General features: G+C 36.2%; 1 protein-coding gene across 4 annotated transcripts in view; it reads right to left on the bottom strand.

Moving 5' to 3' along the window:
* The window catches only part of LOC127871621 (peroxisomal targeting signal 1 receptor-like), a 38,723-nt gene that overhangs the window by 6,048 nt on the left and 9,413 nt on the right, over nucleotides 1-23,262 (bottom strand). For 3 of the 4 annotated variants that reach the window (XM_052414733.1, XM_052414734.1, XM_052414735.1), the window contains 12 exons: nucleotides 22,194-22,229; nucleotides 20,763-20,886; nucleotides 19,235-19,433; nucleotides 16,462-16,597; nucleotides 14,118-14,261; nucleotides 11,741-11,847; nucleotides 9,748-9,802; nucleotides 7,236-7,379; nucleotides 6,019-6,089; nucleotides 3,658-3,843; nucleotides 2,706-2,874; nucleotides 1,084-1,241 (listed from right to left, as the gene is read on the bottom strand). In XM_052414733.1, the coding sequence (XP_052270693.1) occupies nucleotides 1,084-1,241; nucleotides 2,706-2,874; nucleotides 3,658-3,843; nucleotides 6,019-6,089; nucleotides 7,236-7,379; nucleotides 9,748-9,802; nucleotides 11,741-11,847; nucleotides 14,118-14,261; nucleotides 16,462-16,597; nucleotides 19,235-19,433; nucleotides 20,763-20,886; nucleotides 22,194-22,229 (1,529 nt within the window). The remainder of the gene's footprint in view (nucleotides 1-1,083; nucleotides 1,242-2,705; nucleotides 2,875-3,657; nucleotides 3,844-6,018; nucleotides 6,090-7,235; nucleotides 7,380-9,747; nucleotides 9,803-11,740; nucleotides 11,848-14,117; nucleotides 14,262-16,461; nucleotides 16,598-19,234; nucleotides 19,434-20,762; nucleotides 20,887-22,193; nucleotides 22,230-23,262) is intronic. The other variant, XM_052414737.1, reaches the window with a different exon arrangement.

Raw genomic sequence — 23,262 nt, 5'->3', positions numbered from 1 at the left:
CCTGTGGTATAATTTAGCTGCTACAAAGTGTTAAAGACAATTATGCATCTGCTACAAATTAATTTTGAAGAAAAATTATTGATGCATACTTTACAAGATGCTTTTACTTTAGAATCGGGGTTGTCAACAACCCAAGGGGACTTCAAAAGCCACCCTTTCTGAAAAATGCACTTATTCCCTGGCATATTTTAACTTGTCAGCACCGTAATGGCATAATGTGTACAAGAGATGTGTTCGTCAGAAACACAATGCCCCCTATTGCGCCGTATTTTTTTTTTACCTTGAAGGATGACCTTGACCTTGAACTTCCACCACTCAAAATGTGCAGCTTCATGAGATACACATGCATGCCAAATATCAAGTTGCTATCTTCAATATTGCAAAAGTTATGGCCAACGTTAAAGTTTTTTTTTCGGACGGACGGACAGACTGACATACTGACGGACAGTTCAACTGCTATATGCCACCCTACCGGGGGCATAAAAAAACAACAAGGAAGTAGACCATATTCGCGGAAGATTAGAAGTAGTTGCCTCCCTTCCGTTCTAAAACCGGTACCGATCCAGTACCTGCCAGTATGAACAGATCGGAACCGTCATAAATCGTGAAAAAAAACTACGACTTCGGACTCGTGGAACAAGTTTTTCAAGCACTTTTGAAGCCCAAAATAAGCACTTTTTAAGTATTTTTAAGTTTTTATATGCAAATAAGCACTTTTTAAGCACTCCACAGCCTTTATAAGCACTTTTCAAGGAAAACATTGAAATTCAAGCACTTTTCAAGGTCAGTGTGAACCCTGTATATGGACCAAGGCCTTCCATTTGAATCCATATCATGGGCTGCATGGCTGATCCCTATAATGCCATTGAGCCCACAGTGGGGTTTTCTATTTTTTAAATTGTCAACTATTTATTTCAGTATAAAGTTCAAATTTTAGTATAGAAACTTTTCAAACATGACCGGTATAAAAGCATTCTCACAGCTGAATTCTAACACTTCAGCTGTGATAAAAAGACAGGACAGTTCCATACAACAATATTACAACACAAACATTCGTAAACCCATTCTGTTCTTATCTTATACCTGTGTGCCCCAAGATTGATGCAGGCAATGCCTAAGTTGTATCGTGAACGTATGAACCCAGGCGCAAGCTGCAGTGCATTGTGGTACGCGTCCACTGCCTCCTCGCTGCGGCTCCCATTTGCCAGTGTGGCGCCCAGCTTGTTCCACAGCAAGGCATCCTGGATAAAACAGAAAATTTAACGCAAGTGATTGTTCTCCTTCTTTATAAAGAACTCATAAAGGCACTTTACAATGAAGAAAAATAACTAAATTTCCAATTCACTTCTTAAAAATTCCCCCAAAGAAGGAAAGTTGCATCAATTTCGTTCCAAAAGTGCATTTTCTGCCATAGAATAAATAAATGAGCACTGAAACTTAACATTTCAGCAAAATGTCATGTACAAGAATATTTAATTGAGTTTCGGCAATTAAGTACCAAGCAATTTAATAGACCTTTAATTCCCAATCTGGAGATTTCACAGTGCGAATGTTCCCAATTTCATTTTTTATCCAATTGGAAATACAAAATCGCTGTTTAGATGAGCCTTAAATGCATGACAAATTATCAACAAACTGTGATAAGTGAAGCTGTGGGTTTAACCTTAAAACAATTTACCTTATCAAGAAATGTTGCGTAATAAGTAAGGTGATTAGTACATGTAAACATAAGGCCATAAGAAACAAGAGCTGTCTCCATAGGATGACATATGCCCCTAATAAACGTTTTGATATAAGTTATGAGCATTTTTTGAAACCTAAACGCGAACCCTAAGTCATACGTGTCAAAATTTGTGTACACATGCAAAGGCCTTGTCTATATACACAAATACATACCAAATATGAATGTTACATCTAAAGCGACATAGAAATTATGATTTTTCGAAACCTAAACGCGAAGTGTGAAGGAAAGACAGGCGGAGGGACAGACAGACCGACTGACGGACAGTGCGATCACTATATGCCTTCCTGCGGGGGCATAAAAATAAGGCATTAAGTAAACCTGATACAACAATAGGTAAACATAAGGCTATAAGTAAACCAAATTTGAAAAGAAAACATAATATGATTAGTAAACATAAGTTGATAATCAGACATAAGTACATTACCGGGGGGTAGTTAACATTATGCAATATGTAAACATAAGGTGATAAGTTTAATTTTATGATGAATAAACAAGCAAAGTTTGACAATACACTTTTTTTGGATGATAGGTAAAAACTACTTTTTTTCCATTTTGTTTTTATGGCAGACCAGTTTTGAAAGGCCAAAAGATTCAAGGGAAATACAGAGAAAAATATGCATATGTCAAAAAGAAAGTATAAACAAGAGCTGTCTCCATCGGAAGAAAATATGCCCCCGAAAAATGCTTTTTCGAAACCTAAACGCAGATTTCAAAACCTAAACGCGGACCCTCAGTTCAAGGTCAAATTTAACTACCACATTAGGCGAGGAAAATTCCCTAACAGGTTTGAACTAAACTCTTCATTTGTATATAGATCCAGAAAAGTTAATAACTATTAAAAAAATTATTTTCAAATTGAAAGGGAGGAAATAAGTTGAAAGGAGGAGAAATCACCCCCTTGAAGAATGGGTTGGTAAATACGGGCCCTAAAATGCTCCAACCCACATTTGCTTCAACCCACCTTAGGTCTGACTTGGAGTGCGGCGGAGAAGCAGTCTACAGCCTTGTCGTACTCTCCACTGAGGTTGAACAGCACCCCCAGACCACACTGCACATCTGCGTCTATCTCGCCCGTCACCGCCCCCCGTGCAGCCCGGATGTACAGGTCTTGGATCTCCTTGTGCTGTTCACTGAAATTGAGCACAGGCTTGTCTTTAGCTACACTTGCTGCATATGGCGTAATAGCAATATTTAAAGATGACAATTAATGAAATACAGCCAAATCGTTCAAAAAAAGGCCTTAAGATGTTTTTTTTATTAAAAATGTTCGTCCAGATATTTCTTGGCATCTGCATACTCTGATGAGTAGTCATTATAAGACCACAAAACATAGCATAATTTTATAGTGGACAGCATAACTTGTGGCCATACTGTGCAAATGCATGACTGCTTATTTTTGTGCCTGAATAGCCTGTGCAGACTGCATGTAATGAATAATCTGGGAGGACAATTTACCCACATGCATTAAGCCCCCTTTTCCCAGAGCAAGGCTCACTTTTTAGCTGATGGTCAGAGGGTCAATAACCCTTGCATATAAAACCTTATCTGGAAGTCATCACTTACCTGGACACATATGAGGACACTTTGGGTGCTTTCTGGAAGTCTGCTCTTACCTGGACACATATGAGGACACTTTGGGTGCTTTCTGGAAGTCTGCACTTACCTGGACACATATGAAGACACTTTGGGTGCTTTCTGGAAGTCTGCACTTACCTGGACACATATGAGGACACTTTGGGTGCTTTCTGGAAGTCTGCTCTTACCTGGACACATATGAGGACACTTTGGGTGCTTTCTGGAAGTCTGCTCTTACCTGGACACATATGAGGACACTTTGGGTGCTTTCTGGAAGTCTGCTCTTACCTGGACACATATGAGGACACTTTGGGTGCTTTCTGGAAGTCTGCTCTTACCTGGACACATATGAGGACACTTTGGGTGCTTTCTCCACAGGTTCAGGCACAAGGTGAGCGTATTTCTCATTGTTTTTCAGCCACAGTTTCAGGGTATTACATGCATGTGATGCCAGGGACTCGTTGGTATAACTAACTGCCAGAGACATCAGGGCAGTAAGGTTGCCGGGCTGAAGGTCTAAGCACCTGAAAAACATATTTATGCGCTAAACATTAGGCAAAATTCAGTTCAGGTGGAAAGTGTCTTCCCAGATTAGTCTGTGCGGACTGGAGAGGTTAATCTGTTACAACAGTTTACAAATGCATTTTACCCCCTTTTCCCAGTGAGGTTGCCAGTCTGCAGCTCAATGTACCTAAAGACAAGATGATGTGCAAAAATTAAAATAATACATAAAAACTGTGCTGAAACTCAATTAAAGTTTAGAATAACAATACTTTCAATTGTGTGTGCTTTAAACTTCTTTTAAGTTCATGCAACTGAAACCTAAACAATAGATGTGTTTGTCAGAAACACAATGCCCCCTATTTGAATAAAATTTCAATATATCATTTGGCAGGTTTAGAAATTATCTCCCTTTTAAAGCTTATTACTTCCCTTGGATTGTATTTTTTTACTTTGACCTTGAATGATGACCTTGACCTTTCACCACTCAAAATGTGCTGCTCCATGAGATACACATGCATGCCAAATATCAAGTTGCTATCTTTTATATTGCAAAAGTTCTGGATTATTGGGAGCAGAGCTCCAGATAAAAATTTGGTCAAATTCTTATTTACTCCCTATTTTAAAAATTAATTCTTATTTAACCCCCTATTTATAAAATTAATTCTTAACAATATATTACCAAATAATTTTTTATTCATTGTTTGTGACACATCAACAATTCAACATTTTGGTTTATAGTCTTGGAAATTTGCCTTCCACGCTTCGATACACCACTTCGGTCAGCCATTTTGATTTTTTATGTAAAACGGTCACTGACACTTCGGCTTAGGTCATAATGGCCTTTTGGTCGCCGTTAATGTCATATCAAATACTATATTTAACATTGAATTTTAATGACATTTTGAATAGGTATACAGTATATTACTTGTGTATAAAAATTACGATAAGTGTAATTAAAAAGGTACAATAAACAGTAATGACTCGCCTGCAATACTAGGAGAACAGAATCAAGACCGTTTAGCCTTTTGACTGTTCTTAGGTGTGGCTCTTCCTCACAGCAAACGCTTGAGTGGCGTTGACTTAAAGTTATAGTTTTAATTGAGCGCCTAGGGGAGTCAGAACTGGGATGAAATGTTTAACGTATACAATTTGCTACTGGAAGATTTACGCACGTTCGAAAATTTCGAATTCGTGTTTTATTTTTTCAATGCGTAACTTTACACAAAGATTTTAAATCTAAATCGTTATTTAAGAAATTTAATTCATTTTTACGCCTTTAAGCATGTTATCTGTAGCACTGATTGGTAGAGCATTTAATCTTTCCAAGACATCAAGTACAGGTTATTTTGAAGGCCACAAACTTGAGAGGGCTTATTAGGCCATAAACTGTCAATACAATGGACCTTAGTTGGAAACTGTCTGTCTCCATAATAAAGTTTAGAAGACTACAGTGTTTTAACAGTCAAAACAACCAGGAAAAAATTAATTCCAAAAGGTTACATTAACCCATTTATGCCTAGCGTGTAGAAAAAAGGCCTTGGCAAACAGCGTAGACCCTGATGAGATGCCGCATCATGCAGCGTCTCATCTTGGTCTACGCTGTTTGCCAAGGCCTTTTTTCTACACTGTTTGCTAAAAGGAATTTCTGTAAGAAATATTCTAAATATAGAAATAAATATACTAGACACCCCTAATTTTGGAAATAAATTTATCCAATTAAGAAGGATGGGAGAGTCCACAAGGCATAAATGGGTTAAACAATACCAGATCTTGTGTATACCAGCTTGAGGACAGCTATACAATGAACAGGGAACAAGCCCTCACAGCGTTCACCTGAGAAACAAAGGAACTAAGCAGGTTTTCTGTTGTAAGGTTGTGATCAGGTGAGCTAAAAAAAAATCACTGTATACTGTAAAAGAGCCTCATTCTGGGAAAACTGGGCTAAATGCATATGCGTAAAGTATCATCCCAGATTAGCTCAAGCAGTCCACAAAGGCAAATCAGGGACTACACTTTCCACTTTTAAGGTATTTCTCATTTAAAGAAAGTTTTTTCTAATCAAAAGACCAGTTTAGGTGGAAAGTATCACCCAGATTAGCCTGTGAAGACTAAACAGGCTAATCGGGGATGACAATCAAGGCACTTGCATTTAGCCCAGTTTTCGCAGAACGGGGCTTAAAAGAAAGCAATCTCACCTGTTGAGTGCAGCAATAGCAGCAGGTTCTTGTTCATTCTCAGCCTGTGTGGTGCCCAGATACTGCCAAGCCTAGAAATAATCAAAGTGACATAACAAAATAAGCTGCACTCTATGAAAACCGGGCTTAATGCATGTGCATGAATAGTTGTCCCAGACAAGCAGGTTAACCAGTGCCGTCACTTTCCATCCTAACTTGATTTTCACTCCGAAAAAATTTCTTTAAACAAAAAATACCATAAAAGAAAAGAATGTTGTCCCTGATTAGCCTGTTTAGACTTCACAGGCTTATCTTTGACAACACTGAACACACACCCATTAAACCCAAATTTCCTAGACCATGACTTAAATATATGAAGAAAATTCATTAACCCATGTCACCTCATGTCATATTTTGTAGCATGATGTCATTGAATGTCTAAGTTGAGAAAAGGGACATAACCTGTTGTTATAATTAAAGTAGGCAAGCTTAAATCCACATGCAGAACTTTAAATGACATAAAAATATGCTACTTAAAAAGAATATTACATATGTGTAAGATAAAAATATTTGTAATTGTTATATTACATGGGAAACAAAGTATGGCATGGGATAAAATACATTTATGGTAATATTTGATGTCCTGTATTTAAAGTCACATAAATACTCAAAATCAACAAATATTTCGTAAAATAAAGTTAACACATAAAAAAATCAGTGTTCCTTATAGCAAAAGCCAAATTTTCAATGCTATATCTATGTGGCCTGGAAACATAGATTTAATGCAAAACAAAACTCTTTTTTTTTTGTGCCACAATATATTCCATATGAATTTCCCACAACAATAGCCAAACATTTAGGAGCCAATGCGAGATTGGCTTCGGGCAGCATCAGAAGAATGACGTATTCAAGAGAGCTAAGTTGTGTTTCCGACGCTGCCCAACGCCAATTGGGCGTTTCGCTTGTAAATGTTCAGATATCGTGATGGGATATTCACATGGAATATATTGTCACACACAAAAATAGCCAATTGGTCAATCCATTCACAAGTTATTGATCGGAAACGAGCTGGTCTACCAACAGACCAACATCCAGAAAAAAAAATTATGCTGATATCTTATATAGTTTCTGAGATACAGACCTGAAAAGTTTGTGACAAACGGACCAACAGACAACACCATTTCCATATCTATCGGCCTTTGGCGAGGGATAAAAAATAGGTTTGAACTTAAACTTACCTCTGCATGTGTCTCGTCTTTCTTTACAGCAGCTTCAAACAGCAACACTGCGTTGGGTATGTCTCCTTGATGAAGCTTCTCTAGTCCAGCCTGGAACGGGTCTGGGTGGTCTAGCAGGGGATTTTCCTCTTCAAATTTGTACTCCTGATGTGAAGCAACATTAATTTTGTTTGTTCAATAAGCTGTCACCAATTAGTTTCAACATGCAAGATCACTAAGGGAAGTTGAAGCGGGAATTTTTTTTTCAATCTGGAAAATGTTTGTTATCAAACTTAACTTATCTGTTAACCGATTGACTGCACATGAGCCTTGCCTTAGGAAAATGGGGCTTAAAGGAAATGCCTAAAGGTGTAGTTCCAGATTACGTATTTATGGATTTTCGTTTAAAGGAAGTCTTTTGTTAACAAATATCCAGTTAAGGTGGAAAGTTTCGTCCCTGATTAGCCATTGCAAATTGCACAGGCTAATCTGGGACAACACTTTAGGCAAATCCATTAAGCCCCATTTTTATGCAGCTGCATAAAGCACCCTTGTTTTCTAAGTGAGGCTTAAACATAGTCACAAGTTTGATTAATAACCTTTTACAGACTGATCAACACAAATGTATTATAATGTTAACCTTCCTGGTCACAGAATGTGTGATGTTGTATTTATACCAATTGATATAAGTTACAATTTATTGGCAACAGCTTTTAGAACAAACTAAATGGATGCATATTTTTAGCACTTTTTGTCCAAATGATATGTACCGGTATGTCCTATTTTGATTTATTTAAATTAATTCATTCCATGCCCTGCCTTCCTCTCAAAATAATTATCTATTATTGATGTTATGCTTTTTTCACTTGTCTCATGTAGCTGCATTAAGGAGTAACAGGTCACATCAGAAATATCCAACATTATGTCCTTTAACTTGAACATCAATATCCTTGTTCTTTTTTCCTCATGTTCATATAGGTTGAGAATGTAACAAACAAGCTAACGTAAAACACATATGTATTCAACTGCGTAAAATAGTACGTAGTGCAAAACATACAAACATTAATATGTACTTGAGTTTGGCTGACAATATATTTGACACAAGCACATTGATAATTTGAACAAAGATGAAAATGTGATTAAAAAAGTTGTGTTCTGAGAAAACTGGGCTTAATGCATGTGCGTTAAGTGTCAGGGACGACACTTTCTGCCTTAACAAGATTTTCGGAAAGAAGGGACTTCATTTAAACAAAAAATACCATAGGAGCGGAAAGTATCATCCCTGATTAGCCTGTGCGAAGTGCACAGGCTTATCTGGGACGAAACTTTACGCACATGCATTTAGCCCAGTTTTCTCAGAACGAGTCTCAAATGATCTGTTGTTAGGGTTTTCACTCTAGAAATTTAAATGCATGCCTAAGAATGTCTAGATGTGGGGATACACACTACTTGATAGATTGGTTTCCTAATAACACATGGCAAAAGTTTCTGATTTATTCTTCCCTTATTAATAACTCATATTAAGATTGATGTCTGAAACATTGTTTGGTATTAGATTCTATGCAGCTAAATATTACCTTGTATTGTGCTGTGTCATCAAACTCATTATTACCTTGTATTGTGCTGTGTCATCAAACTCATTATTACCTTGTATTGCACTGTGTCATCAAACTCATTATTACCTTGTATTGCGCTGTGTCATCAAACTCATTATTACCTTGTATTGTGCTGTGTCATCAAACTCATTATTGCCTTGTATTGCGCTGTGTCATCAAACTCATTATTGCTGCTTTATCAGACCACGTTACTGCTATTCAAGCACCCTAGCTTAAATCCAACTTTGTAGCATGCAAGGAAAAAACATCATTGCTTTGAATAATTTGAAAACCAAAAAATCTCATTATTTTTGGAAAAAGCTCATTGTTTCAGCACATGTGCACTTTAAAAACTCATTGTTTAAAAATGAAAAAATATCACTGTGTGTCATCAAACTCATTATTACCTTGTATTGCGCTGTGTCATCAAACTCATTATTCCCTTGTATTGTGCTGTGTCATCAAACTCATTATTACCTTGTTTTGTGCTGTGTCATCAAACTCATTACATGTATTACCATGTATTGTGCTGTGTCATCAAACTCATTATTACCTTGTATTGCGCTGTGCCATCAAACTCATTATTACCTTGTATTGCGCTGTGTCATCAAACTCATTATTATCTTGTATTGTGCTGTGTCATCAAACTCATTTTTACCTTATATTGTGCTGTGTCATCAAACTCATTATTACCTTGTATTGAGCTTTGTCATCAAACTCATTATTACCTTGTATTGTGCTGTGTCATCAAACTCATTATTAACTTGTATTGTGCTGTGTCATCAAACTCATTATTACCTTGTATTGTGCTGTGTCATCAAACTCATTTTTACCTTATATTGTGCTGTGTCATCAAACTCATTATAACCTGGTATTGCGCTGTGTCATCAAACTCATTATTACCTTGCATTGTTCTGTGTCATCAAACTCATTATTACCTTGTATTGTGCTGTGTCATCAAACTCTGTCAACCAGGCATGATCCTCACTGGTCCTGGAAATCAAGTTTTGATGCTTCAATTGGGGAATCACTCTGATTAGATAATGCTTTTATTGTCTACACATTCAATACATCAAATATAGTAGTCCCAACTCATTGTCAAACCATACACATTAGTCACTTTATACAGTTACTTAACAAAGAAGTCTCCACTTAGTTTTAAACTAAATAAAAACTCCCTCCTACTGCTATACTAAATATACTTAATATAGAATTCCCCATTTAATGTTATACTTAATACAGAAATATAACAATACCAGTAGACCCAGCTTACCATCAAACCAATCAAAAAGCCTCCACCTACTCTTAAACCAATCATAGTGGCCCTCATTTACTCCAAAATCAACTCAAACAAGAGGGCCAAGATGGCCCTAGTTCGCTCCCCTGAGAGGAGTCGGTTCATTCAATCTTTACCAAACGTCAAACTTGACCTAGATATTGTCCAGACAAACATCCTGGTCAAGTTTCATCATTATTAAACCAAAACTCTGGTGTATGGAGTGTTTTTGTTTTTGTAAGATTTGACCTGGTGACCTATATTTTGAGTTGACCCCCTTACCAAACATCAAACTTTGCTTACAAAAATAAATATTATGACCAAGATTAATAAAATCTGAAACAAAATTGTGACCTCTAGAGTGTTTACAAGGATTTTGTATAATATAATGAAAATTTGGACAATCCAAGGGCAATAATTATGGCATTAATTATGTGATTTTGCTCATTATCAAACTTGACTGAGATCTTTCAGCAACTTTGATAAAGAATGCTTGAGAAATGTGAATGCTAGAGTGTTTACAAACCAAATGTGGACGGGCAGACGGCGGACAAAGACCAATCCTGAAACCTCACCTGAGCAATCAGGTGAGCTAAAAAGTTTGTTTCACCGATCTGAGCCATTTTCCAACTTGTTTGAGAAATCAATAAAACCAATGTATTTACTATGTTTCACGATGATTAGGCAAAAAACGTGACTTTTATAGTGTTCAATCACAAGGTTTCTCTCTAGTCACATGAGGAAAACTGCCCACCCCCCTGGCAGCCATATTTTTGACCGATCAGGACCATTTGCGAACTCATTTGAGATACATATAAAACCAATCTTTTCACCAAGTTTCATGATGATTGGGCAAAAAATGTGACTTCTAGAGTGTTCACAAGCTTTTTTTACTATATAAATATAAGAAAACTGCCTCCTGGCAGCCATGTTATTCAACTGACCGGAACCAATTTCGAACTCAACTCTCATATCAAGGAAACAAATGTTCTGACCAAAGTGCATGAAAATTGGGCCAAAAATGCGACTTCTAGAGTGTTCACATGTTTTCACTATATACATATAGAGAAAAATGCCCCGCCCACTGGCGGCCATGTTTTTTCACCAATCTGGACCATTTTCGAAATTGTCCGAGATATCAATAAAACCAATGTTTTGACCAACTTTCATGATGATTGGGCAAAAATTGTGACTTCTAGAGTGTTTACAAGGTTTCTCTATAGCCTAATTAGGAAAACTGCCCAGCCCACTGGCGGCCATGTTTTTCAACGGACCGGAACCACTTTTGAACTCAACCAACATATCATTAAGACAAACACTTTTGACAAAGTTACATGAAGATTGGGCATGAAATGTGACTTCTACAGTGTTTATAAGTTTTTTCTTTTTTTTGACCTAGTAACCTAGTTTTTGACCCGGCACGACCCAGTTTCAAACTCGACCGAGATTTTATTGGGACAAAGCTTCTGACCAACTTTCATGAAGATCGGACAATAAATGTGGCCTCTAGAGTGTTTACAAACAAATGTGGATGACTGATGGACGGAAAGACGACGGACAAACACCGGTCACAAAAGCTCACCTGAGCAATCAGGTGAGCTAAAAAGCCAAAACTCAGACATATTGAAAAAAATAAAAAATAGCCTTCCACTTACTGTGCAACATCCTGCCAATGTTGCTCGAGCTTCTCCCAGAATTCCGCATCATTGACAGCCTTCTCGGACATAAATTCCTCCTCCCACTTGTCCACCAGGGAACGGCCCTGAGGACAGAAACTAGGGACATTAGGAATCAAGCTAGCATGGAATGTTTCAGCCAAGCTCTGGGAGAACAGGGCTTGATGCATGTGTGTAGAGTCCTCCCACAGTAGCCTGTGCAGTCCACAAAGGCTTATCAGGGACAACATTTCCGATTTTGTGGAAGATTGTCTCTTTTCTTAATAAACATCCAGTTAAGGCGGAACGTGTCATCCCAGATTAGCCTGTGCAGACTGCACAGTCTAATCTGGGATGACAATTAATGCACATTTACTTAGCCCCATTTTCCTAGAGTGTGGCTCTCACAGTGAATACTGTCATTCACTCTGAAATGACGTTTTTCAATCATGCAGTGTCCTTTAATTGATAATTAACCACACACTGTCATTCACTCTGAAATGACGTTTTTCAATCATGCAGTGTCCTTTAACTGATAATTAACCACACATTTCAACTCCCTTGCTCAAATAAAAGCACTTAATAATGATAGCTAACTTACTTATTGAACCACACTTTTCTATTCCTATACTTGTAAACTTCTAATACTGACCAAATATGTATTATGTGAATGTGGAATAAGACATCAAACATGGAATGGACATCATTTTGGTGATTTTCTCAAACAAAACTATTCATTTCATGATATGAATTTATTTTTGTAATATTTTATCTATACTTCAAGCTTAATAAGCTATTTTCCATTACTTTTGATTAACAGTGATTGTATTTGTATCCTTTTTACTGTATTTTTAAACTGTGTTCATGCGCCGCATGGACACTAGTTTTTATTTTATGAGGATTTAAAAAAAAAATCAATAAAAAATCCAGTTTTGTAGTAAAATCAATTTAAATGATGCTATTATATATGGAAGTATCTATTTTAAGTATAATATGTCAAACTAAATAAATACAACATGTAAAACTTCATATTATGCATTGTTGAAAAAAACACAATTTATTCCCAAATAGATGTTTTATTCAGACTTCACATACTACTGTGTTTTAAGTGTTTTTAGATTTGTTTCAATAAAATTCTCAGAGTTTCCCCCAAACATTTGCCTAATTTTCAGAGTCCCACATTTTTTCACACCGGTCTTTTTCCGACAATTTGAAAAGACGGTGACCAGTCTAATTTCTACTTTACCTATGCATGTTAAGAAAAGTAAAGCTAAAGCTGGTTTTTCTAGTTACATCTAGGATCAAACAAGAAATATAGGAATAAGGAAAGCATAAGGCAAGGAATACAAAACAAGAGAAGTGTTCCAGGCATAGTTAGAAATTTGGAACACACAAAGAAAAAGTATCAAAGTAACAAATCAGTAAGATTGAATGATAGCAGAGGGTCAAAATGGATGTTTGCATTCTTCTGTTACAGTACAGTTATTTCATTTGATATGTTATAAAATAATGCATGGTTAAATGTTCGCTTCAAAATAATTAATAATCTAATGATTAACAAAGACAGCAACAACTATGACGTCATATCAACAGGAGAACATTTAAGTTACTTCCTAATGCTGATACATTTTATTCTGATAATATTTAGACAAGAGCCAACGCTAGGCTGCGGGTGCATTTTTGAATAAACGAAAGCTTGCCAGATTATTTTTTTTTTAGGTCACAGTGACCTTGAACTCATCAAGGTGCATCTACATATAAAGTTTCAAAGTTGTAGGTGGAAGCACTTTGATTTTAGAGCAAAATGTTTTAGCACGACGTCGGTTGATGGCGGACGACAAGCTGGCTATGACAATACCTCAGGTTTTCTAAAAAAACAGCCGAGCTAAAAATAAGGTAAGCAATTTATCTGGATAGTCTCAAGTATTATTCAGCTTGCTTTTTTGTTGAATTGGTTTTTGTTAACAGTTAAACCTTTCCCACTTAGAGGCAAAGTGAAAAAGGATATGTGCAATTAGCACAAAATTAGCATAAAACCCTATCAGCCTGAGAGTAACTCACAGTCTGTTGTTTAGGCTTTATGCTGTTTGCTGCTCATTAAGATCTAAGGGTTTGAAATGAAGCCTTTAAATCTTGAATCTAGTAAGAAAGACTTAAATTAAATTTAAGTTTTTAAGGGACAACAAATGCGTAAAGAAACGTATCTAAGTGGTAAAGGGTTATACATGCCAACACATTTTTAAGGTGGATTATACCCATAGGACGTAAGAGTGTGATTTGAGCATTATAGCCATTAGATGAAGAAAGCATTCCCAAGCAACTACATGTAGCACACACAGCACACAAAAGCACAAACTCTAACAATCAATGTGAATACCTGAGACTGAGAGGGGGTTTCTTGACTAGAGCTTGCAAATTCATTTGCCCAGGCCTCTGACTTAGCTTCAAGTGATTTTTCAATCACTTCGTTATCTTTGATTGTTATATCCCCGTCTCCAATTTTACGTACAAATCTCATGAACTGCGAACAAAAAAGAAATGGGGCTATTATTATTAACTTAATTTAAAATTTGACATAACTCTTTATAACTCAGATACATTTATAGCCCCTTAGACAATCAAATTAACCCTTTGCATGCTGGGAAATTTGTCTTCTGCTAAAATGTCGTCTGCTGAATTTCTAAAATTAGCATTTTCTTAGATTTTTTTCAAAGAATACTATCAGAATAGCAAACAGTTTGGATCCAGATGAGACGCCACGTTCTGTGGCGTCTCATCTGGATCCAAACTGTTTGCAAAGGCCTTTAAAATTCGGTTCCGGCACTGAAAGGGTTAAATATAAGACCTTTCTAACGTACTTTGTTACGCAAGTCAAGTTTTCAAGGCTCATTCACAACCCTATGGTTCTGATGAGCAGCAAATGGAATAAAACCTTCAACAGACTGCAAGTTACTTGCAGTTTGTTCTGGTTTTATTTGCAGGGTGAATATATGCACAGTACTAAGCAATTATGGTATACAAATAGACTGGTGTTTGGAATGCAGAGGATTCAGGTATTGGGGTTGATTCTTTACATATTATGTATCTACAGGAAAATAAAACCATACCAGAAGATTAATCCAGTTTACCCTTTCCGCCATAAGAAGCAAAGTGAAAATGGCTTATGCAACCAGCATAAAACCAGAACAGCCTGCAAGTAAGTTAACTCGCAGTCTTTTCAGGTTTTATGCTGTTTGCTGCTAATCAGTAACTAAGGGTTGGAAATTAAGCCTTTAAAACTTGAATTTTCAAAGAAAGGTATTTAATTAAATGTAACTTTCTAAGGGACTACAAATGCGTTAAAATATGTATCAAAGTGGTAAAGGGTTAAGAGAGGATTCCCGTTAAAAGAGGATCTGATTTAGTGGTGTTAAACTGTATAATTATATCTTTTGTTTTGCAAAAAATACCAGTGGTTCATTCTCATCATGTAAGAAGTATGTTCTTGCCATTTAAACCCTATCAAATGCTGTAATCATATCTGACAAGCAAAACCTGTAATTGTATTATATTACAATTGACTTTCAAATGTTTAAAAATGGATAAAACAAATAAACAATTTCAAAACATGGAAAGCAACAGCAGTAAAAAAAATGTGTCACAAATTGTGACCAGCTGATAAACAAAAGTAATGAAAATACAGAAAAGGAACACTGCAAATTTCCTTTTTACAGGTATTGCTTAATGCCGAATGTAAAATACCTGGAGCATTTAGAATAATTTTCATACACCTTGATTTGATATTCTAGTAGTGTGGGTACCAGTCATCCAACAAAATTGTTTATCCTAATTTGAATTACAAAAACGCTGTTTCAAAAACATTAAGCACTGCTGCACACTTTGGACTTGCCAACATAATCTGCCACGTCACTAACAACGCATTGTTTCTATGGCCTTCTTGGAATTTTAGTTATTATTAAATGGTACATACAAATAAATGGCAAATACATAAGAAAATGGTTTAAAGCCACACACCTTGAAATTAAGTACATGTTAATCAATTCATATAGATGCAATTTGAAAGTTTGCAAAATTGTCATTAAATAGCCTAGTTAACAAGTAATTTATTATTATTTTTAATTTTAAAACCGAAAGTAGGATTTCTATATGATTACGTACATTTCGACAAACGTGATTATTTTTAAGTTTTTTTAAGATGGATTTCTACCTTGTGACAACCAGATATATTCTAATTGAGATAGATACAATTAAATCTATAGCCTTGTTAGCAAATAATTTAGTATTTTTCAAACGGTACCGATTTTAAAACCAAAAGTAGGATTTCTAGACGTATACGTCCATTTCGACAAACGCAATTATTTTTAAGTTTTTAAGTGCAAAATAGACAAATTTCGACCTTGTAACCACCAGATATATTCTAATTGGAAAAGATAAAATAGGTTTCTTATTTATACTTTATTATACTATGCCATGTATTTCATTTCAAGGTGTGTGGCTTTAAGGAAAACCTTGCAATAAGAGCATGCACGTGTGCCAAGTGTTCTTCCAGATTAGCATGTACAGTTTGCACAGGAACAACACTTTCTGCTTTTATAGATTTGTTTGTTGTTTAAAGGTCTCTTCTTAATGAAAATTCATTGTAGGTAGACTAAGGCTAATTTGGGATTACACTTTACGCGCTTGCATTTAGCCCAGTTTTCTCAGAACGCCCTTAAAATTACCTCAGAGCTGTTGAGTTTGTCATCCGTTACGCTGTCCAAAAGGTCACGGGCGGTTTTCTGGAGGTCACCGGACTCTGCGGTGAAATCATCAATCCATTTGCTGTCATCGAAAATCTCTCTCTCAGATTCCTCTGTCCTGTCAACAGTTTAAATATAGCTTCATTATATAAGCCTCTAAATGGGAAAACGAGGCTTAAGGCTTGCACATAAAGTGTTGTGTAGCCTGTTCAATCTGTTAATCAGGGACCACACTTTCAGCTTTAATGGTAATTTTATTTTAAAGGAAGTTTCTTCTTAGGGAAGATCCAATTAAGGCAGAGAGTGTCGTCCCTGATAGACCTGTTTTAGCTGCACAGGCTAATATTTGACGACACTTTACTCCTTGTTTCCAAAAACGAGGCAGTCGAGGCTCATATATTTTTATGTCAAAACTAGGCTCAAATATTTGGAAGAATCTAGAGGATTCAGTTTTTTTTATAAAACCTCAAGATTTTACAGACTTGTTCGAAAATATGACATCTTTTAACAGCTATAATAACAAAGAAGTTAAAAGATAAAGGAAGTTTGATAACGTTCAAATACTGACCTTTCAGAAGTTTAAAAATAGCTTTGCAAAGTATCTTTTTTTGAAAATCAGATAAAATGTTTATACAGTGAAAACTCGCTATTAAGACCACTTGTGGGACTTTTCAAAAGTGGTCTTAATAGCGAGGTGGTCTTAATTCTGAGTTTTCATGAATTTGATGGACATATAATTACAACAACGTAAATATTCACTGAACTTTTATCTGTTTGCATACAATATAACAGTCATCCGTTTATACATTGTATTTATACATTGTACAAATATAGTATTTCAAGTTGTTCATTAAAGAAGTGTAAATACATGTATATGTACTTTTCATCAAGATCCTTGATGTTTACTTAATGAATGAGTCAATTGTCGTCTGCTTAGCATTTTGTCGAATAAAAGTCGAGGTTTTCTTTTTAGAATAGCTTGAACCCGAGTCTTTCCAATGCCGAATAAATCGTCGTTGAGATTTCCCATCACTTGCGTCGATAAAATCAATCTTTTCTTTTAAACACAACTCTTTCCGTTTTCGCTTATCCATTTTGAATAACGATATGGTATAAAAGTCGGTTTTCATATCCATCACGAACAAAACCGTGTTACTCAAATATCCTAACTGTTAAATTATTCGCTGTAATAAATCTTTAAAGTGTGTACCAAACAACTACCAATTTACCCATCAAAGACTCAATAATAATAATAGCTAATTGTCAATCAATGGTTAAAAATTATAACAAGTGCCGAAAATCTAACACCTGTGTCGCAAATTGATGCCAAAAACCGTTGTCGTTAATTGTGGTTAATTGGGTCAGAATGGCTTCGTACACAAGCCCGATAGTACCACAACATCAGATCAAGTAAGGTGTGAAAATTACTAGTCGTTTGGCGGGTGTCAATTAAGAACAATATCGATAATTGGTACTGATTAAAGTGGTCGTAATAGCGGATTAGCGGGTTGGTCGGATTAGTGAGTGTAACGACCATTGAAATATAGAAGGAACAAATCGGGACTGAAAAATGGTGGTCGACTTAGCGAGTTGGTCGGAATACCGAGGTGGTCGTAAAGAGAGTTTTCACTGTATTAACAAGAGCACCGCATAACAGGTGCCAAAGCTCGGCTGCGAAAGCTTGTCAGAATTTTTTTTTTTAGAGGTCACAGTGACCTTGACCTTTGACCTAGTGACCCAAAATTGGGTGATAAGTGTAGAACTCATCAAGGTGCATCTATATATGAAGTTTCAAAGCTGAAGGTGGAAGCACTTTGATTTTAGAGCCTATGTTAAAGTTTTATATAACAGGTCACAGTGACCTTGACCTTTGACCTAGTGACCCAAAAATGGGTGTGGGGTGTAGAACTCATCAAGGTGCATCTACATATGAAGTTTCAAAGTTGTAGGTGGAAGCACTTTGATTTTAGAGCAAATGTTAAGGTTTTAGCACAACACCTACGACACATGGTTACGGGGGACGACGAGCTGGCTATCACAATACCTCGGATTTTCTCCGAAAACAGCCGAGCTAAAAATCATTGTTGAAAATTGATATATCAATTATCAACATACCAAACCCTGTGTTCTGATTTGTCAAGATACACCAAGCCATGTGTTCTGATTGGTCAAAACATACCAAGCCCTGTGTTCTGATTGGTCCAGCAATTCCAAGCCCTTGTTTGGATTGGTCAAGACAGACCAACTCCTGTGTTCTGATTGGTCAAGAGACATCGATTGTTGTTTTCTGATTGGTCAAGACATAACATCCCTGTGTTGTGATTGGTCAAGATATACCCAGCCATGTGTTCTGCTTGGTCCAGACATGCAAAGCCCTGTGTTCTGATTGGCCCAGAGATACCAAGCCTTGTGTTCTGATTCATAAAAACATAACAAGCCCTGTGTTCTGATTGGTCAAGACATACCAAGCCCTGTGTTCTGATTGGTCCAGACATACCAAGCCCTGTGTTGTGATTGGTACATAAATACCAAGCCCTGCGTTATGATTGGTGAAAACATACCAAGCAGTATCCTGATTGGTCAAGACATACTAAGTCCTGTGTTCTGATTGGTCACTACATGCAAAGCCCTGTGTTCTGATAAGTCAATACATACAAAGTTGTTTTGTCTGATTGGTCACTACATACCAAGCCATTTCATATGATTAGTTATTACATACCAAGTTTTGTGTAAATTCTGATTGATCAATACTGACCATGGTCTGTGCTCTGATTGGTCAAGATACTCCTCAGCCCACTTCATGTTCATTGGGGGAACTCGTGCCATTTGATTGCTTGGCTGATTGCTTAGAAAGTCATGTGACCAGTCCTGATTGGGATGATCATTTTCTGTGGCAAGAAACTCCTTTGCCCAACCACCAGGGTCTATGACAGCTAGTTCCGCAATCGCTGGACCTATGAGGATAAAATATTTAATTGAGCCAATCACTGGGAAAGCACGGCTTAATGCATGTGCGTAAAGTGTTTGGCCTGTACAGTATGCACAGGCTTATTTCGGCTTTTATAAAAAAAAGAAGTTAAAAGCATGTAAATATTTAGTCAATTTAAGTATTAGACAGCATGTGTCATCCCTGATTAGTATGTCCCCATTGCACAGGCTAATATAAGACATTACTTAAAGCACAAGCTTAATTTCAAACTAAAACAGTTCACTAATTTTGGTATTTAAACTGAAGGACAATGAGGATCCTTAAATGCTTACCTGAGAAACTGTAGCTTAGCGATATAATACTCGAAACCCATGGCTTGGGGCAACTTTTTACTACAGGAGTGTTATTAGAACATTCCTTGGTATATAAATCTACATGAAACATTTCAAACCACCACATGGGTTTGGGCATTTTGACAGCAAAGACATCATTTTAAACAAACTTGAGGACCCCTCTCTGATGTGACATATTACATTCACCAAATATTACACCTATTGACCATGTCGTTCTTTTTTACTGATAAAGTCTATGTTAACAAGAGATGTGTTCGTCAGAAACACAATGACCCCTACTGCGCCGCTTTGAAATAAAAATCTATTTATCATTTGGCAGGTATAGAAATCATCTCCCTTTAAAGCTTATTACTTCCCTTGGATTTTTTTGACCTTTGACATTGAAGGATGACCTTGACCTTTCACCACTCAAAATGTACAGCTTCATGAGATACACATGCATGCCAAATATCAAGTTGCTATCTTCAATACAGCAAAAGTTATGGCCAATGTTAAAGTTTTCGGACGGACGGACAGACTGACGGACAGACAATTCAACTGCTATATGCCACCCTACCGGGGGCATAAAAACATAAGATCTGGGGCATAGCCAGATTTTACAACAGGGACAAAGTTTGAACAAACTATGAGGAAATCTATCTGATGTCACATGCAAAAATATAAAGGCTCATAACATGATGTTGGTACAAAAATTGAGACCATAACTTAATAGGGAAATGTTTAAGAAAGCAATCTAATAAAAATATCAACAGACTAGATACTTTATCATTCTCATCTGACTTACAAGTACAAATACCGCAGACGTTTACGACAAATGTGTTTTGATAAAAAATAACCCAATGTGCAAATCATGTGACCACTTGATACTTGATTTATGCTGCATATTTTCATGAATGGTCACAGAAAACAGTTCAAACAAATCTCTAATGACAAAACTCTGTGGTAACACTACAAAACCTCTATGAGTTTACACTTCACTAACTCTTTGTGGTTACAACTACCTCTCTGCGGTATGAAGTTCTGCTCCTGGCCTTCTATCTCTCTCATCTCCTGCAGGAGGCTGCCCATGTGGAAGGTATGTGGCGCCATGGCAACCCTCTGACCTCCCAGGAACTCATCCACTAACTGAGTAGCAGCACAACTGTGTCTTAGTGTGGTACTTACAATAATTTGAATAACAAACAAAATGCAATAACATGGATACAGAAATATGGACTTCAGCTAAGAATCATGTGCAACTTTGAGTAGTTTTCTCTTTTGTTTATGAAATTCATTCTCATGCTAAATTTCTTGTTAAGAGAGGTGTTTTTTGTTCTGGTACTGACTCAAACCTGAGGGAGCAGCAAAACTTACTTATTGTGGTTTTTACATTGAGTCGAATAACCGAGCCTTGCTCTGGGATAACAGGGCTTAATGCATGTAAGTAAAGTGTCATCACAGATTAGCCTGTGCAGTCTGCACAGCCTAATCAGGTACAGCACTTTCTGCTTTTATGTTATTTTTTGTTCAAAGGAAGTTCGTTCTTGGCTCAAATCCAGTTTTGTCTAAAAGGCTGAATTTCCCAGTTTAAGCATGATTGATTTTGCTCCCAAAGAGTCAGGGTTTGAATTAATTTCAATTCAACTTTCATTTATGATATAACATAACAGTTTGTAATACTACTTCTCTTCAACCATTTGAGTTATGTTTTTGTTTTTTTCAAAACCAATCTATGATGCAGGCCCTTTCAGATATTCTGTGGAAATGTGATTTCCAGTCAGATGTAACTAGTAGCAGCTTTACAACATTCCCCTGATTCTAAATGGATATAAGTAACATGCTAAGATTGCATCCAGTTTTCTGACTTCCTTATGTTCATGCATGTGTTGCACAAATTTAATGAAATGATAACCATTATGCAATGGGACAATCTTTTAACTGAATTACCTGATTTAAATAAGCAATATATATACATGTAATCAACATAACGGCATTTAAAATACTCAGGCCTAAACACCAGTCTAATGTTCACATAGGTAGCTTCATGGTGTTTGATGAAAATAATTACTCCAATGAAAATGCTCCACGCACTGTGAAAACCAGGCTTAATGCATGCGAGTGTCATCTCAGATTAGCTTGTCCAATCCACACATGTTTAGGGAAGACACTTTCAACTTAAATAAATGTTTGATTTAAGGAATTCTTTCTACACAAAATCCAGTCTAGGTGGATATTATTGTCTTTAATTAGCCAATGTGGACTAGACAGGTCAATTTGGGACAAAACATAATGCACAAGCATTTAGCTAAGTTTCCAAAAAAGCGCAGCTCACATAAAGATGCTAAGAGCTGATCATTGTTAACAAATCATTAAATTTTTGCTCAGTATATGCGTTTATTTGTTTAACCATCGTTTGTATATGTTTCTTCTACACTTATCGAAGAGAAGTTTACCTCATTTGGTGATGCCTCAGTGATGGGTCGTTCAATCTGAAATAAGGAAAAGAAATATTACCGCTGATGAGAATGAATTGTGCATAGTAAAATGCGTAGTTCTTTTTAAACTTGCACAAACATTATTCATACCATGTTAAGAGTGAAAAAATAAGTCTGTATTGCCCTTGTGGTTTTAATCCAATGCATACAGTTAACAAGTTATTGTTTATTGGCTTAAAAGAAGAAATTGAAAATGTATTCTTAATTAATGATTTCAGCCTCTTTCTGGGAAAACTGGGCTTAATGCATAAGTGTCATCCTGAATAAGCCTTAGGGTGCTTACAAAAACATGAAAGTCTCAGAATATTGTTCTCCAACCCTCCATTACACGATGCTAGTTAGAGAAAAGCTGTAAAAACTTTGGCTAAAGAATAACAACGTTTAGGACTTGCTCAATGCTTTTTTATTTTTTTATACAAGCTGCATTGAATATATAGGCATATGTTGATAGTAGCCATCACCCGCTATTGCATATTGTAATGTTGCAAAAACACTAGTACTTAACCAGTGATTTTCTTGTTGATTTAAAAAATTAAATTGGTAATAATTCAGTTAAAGCAATATTAGTGCATTTACAGTTATAATAAATTACCATTTATTTATGACTTTTGTAAAGGTTTGTTAAAAAAATATACCAATAAACCTGCATATTGCCCATCTATTCGGTTATCTGATGGTATCCTGATATCACATACGATTATAGGTACATGTATACTGAATATGGCATTGGTGGATATTCCTAGTTTTATTTATAAACAAGGGACAAAATTGTCACAAAACCAGGTTTTCATTGTGAAAAAAAAATCTGATAAAGGGAGAAAACTCAAACTGAACTTTTGAAATGACCAAAAAAAAATTAACCCCCTTTGTAAGTTTTTTTTTTTTAAATCTATTTTTAGTCGTGGCGACCTTGACATTGGAGATATTGACGTGATTCTTTCGTGGGACACACCGTCCCATGATGGTGAACAAATGTGCCAAATGATTTTAAAATCTCACTATGAATGACATAGTTATGGCCAGGACA

The sequence above is a fragment of the Dreissena polymorpha genome, chromosome 3 (assembly GCF_020536995.1).
Source record: "Dreissena polymorpha isolate Duluth1 chromosome 3, UMN_Dpol_1.0, whole genome shotgun sequence".
Lineage (NCBI taxonomy): Eukaryota > Metazoa > Mollusca > Bivalvia > Myida > Dreissenidae > Dreissena > Dreissena polymorpha.
Note: the sequence above shows the minus strand (reverse complement) of the source record. Positions and strands in the feature narration are given on the sequence as shown.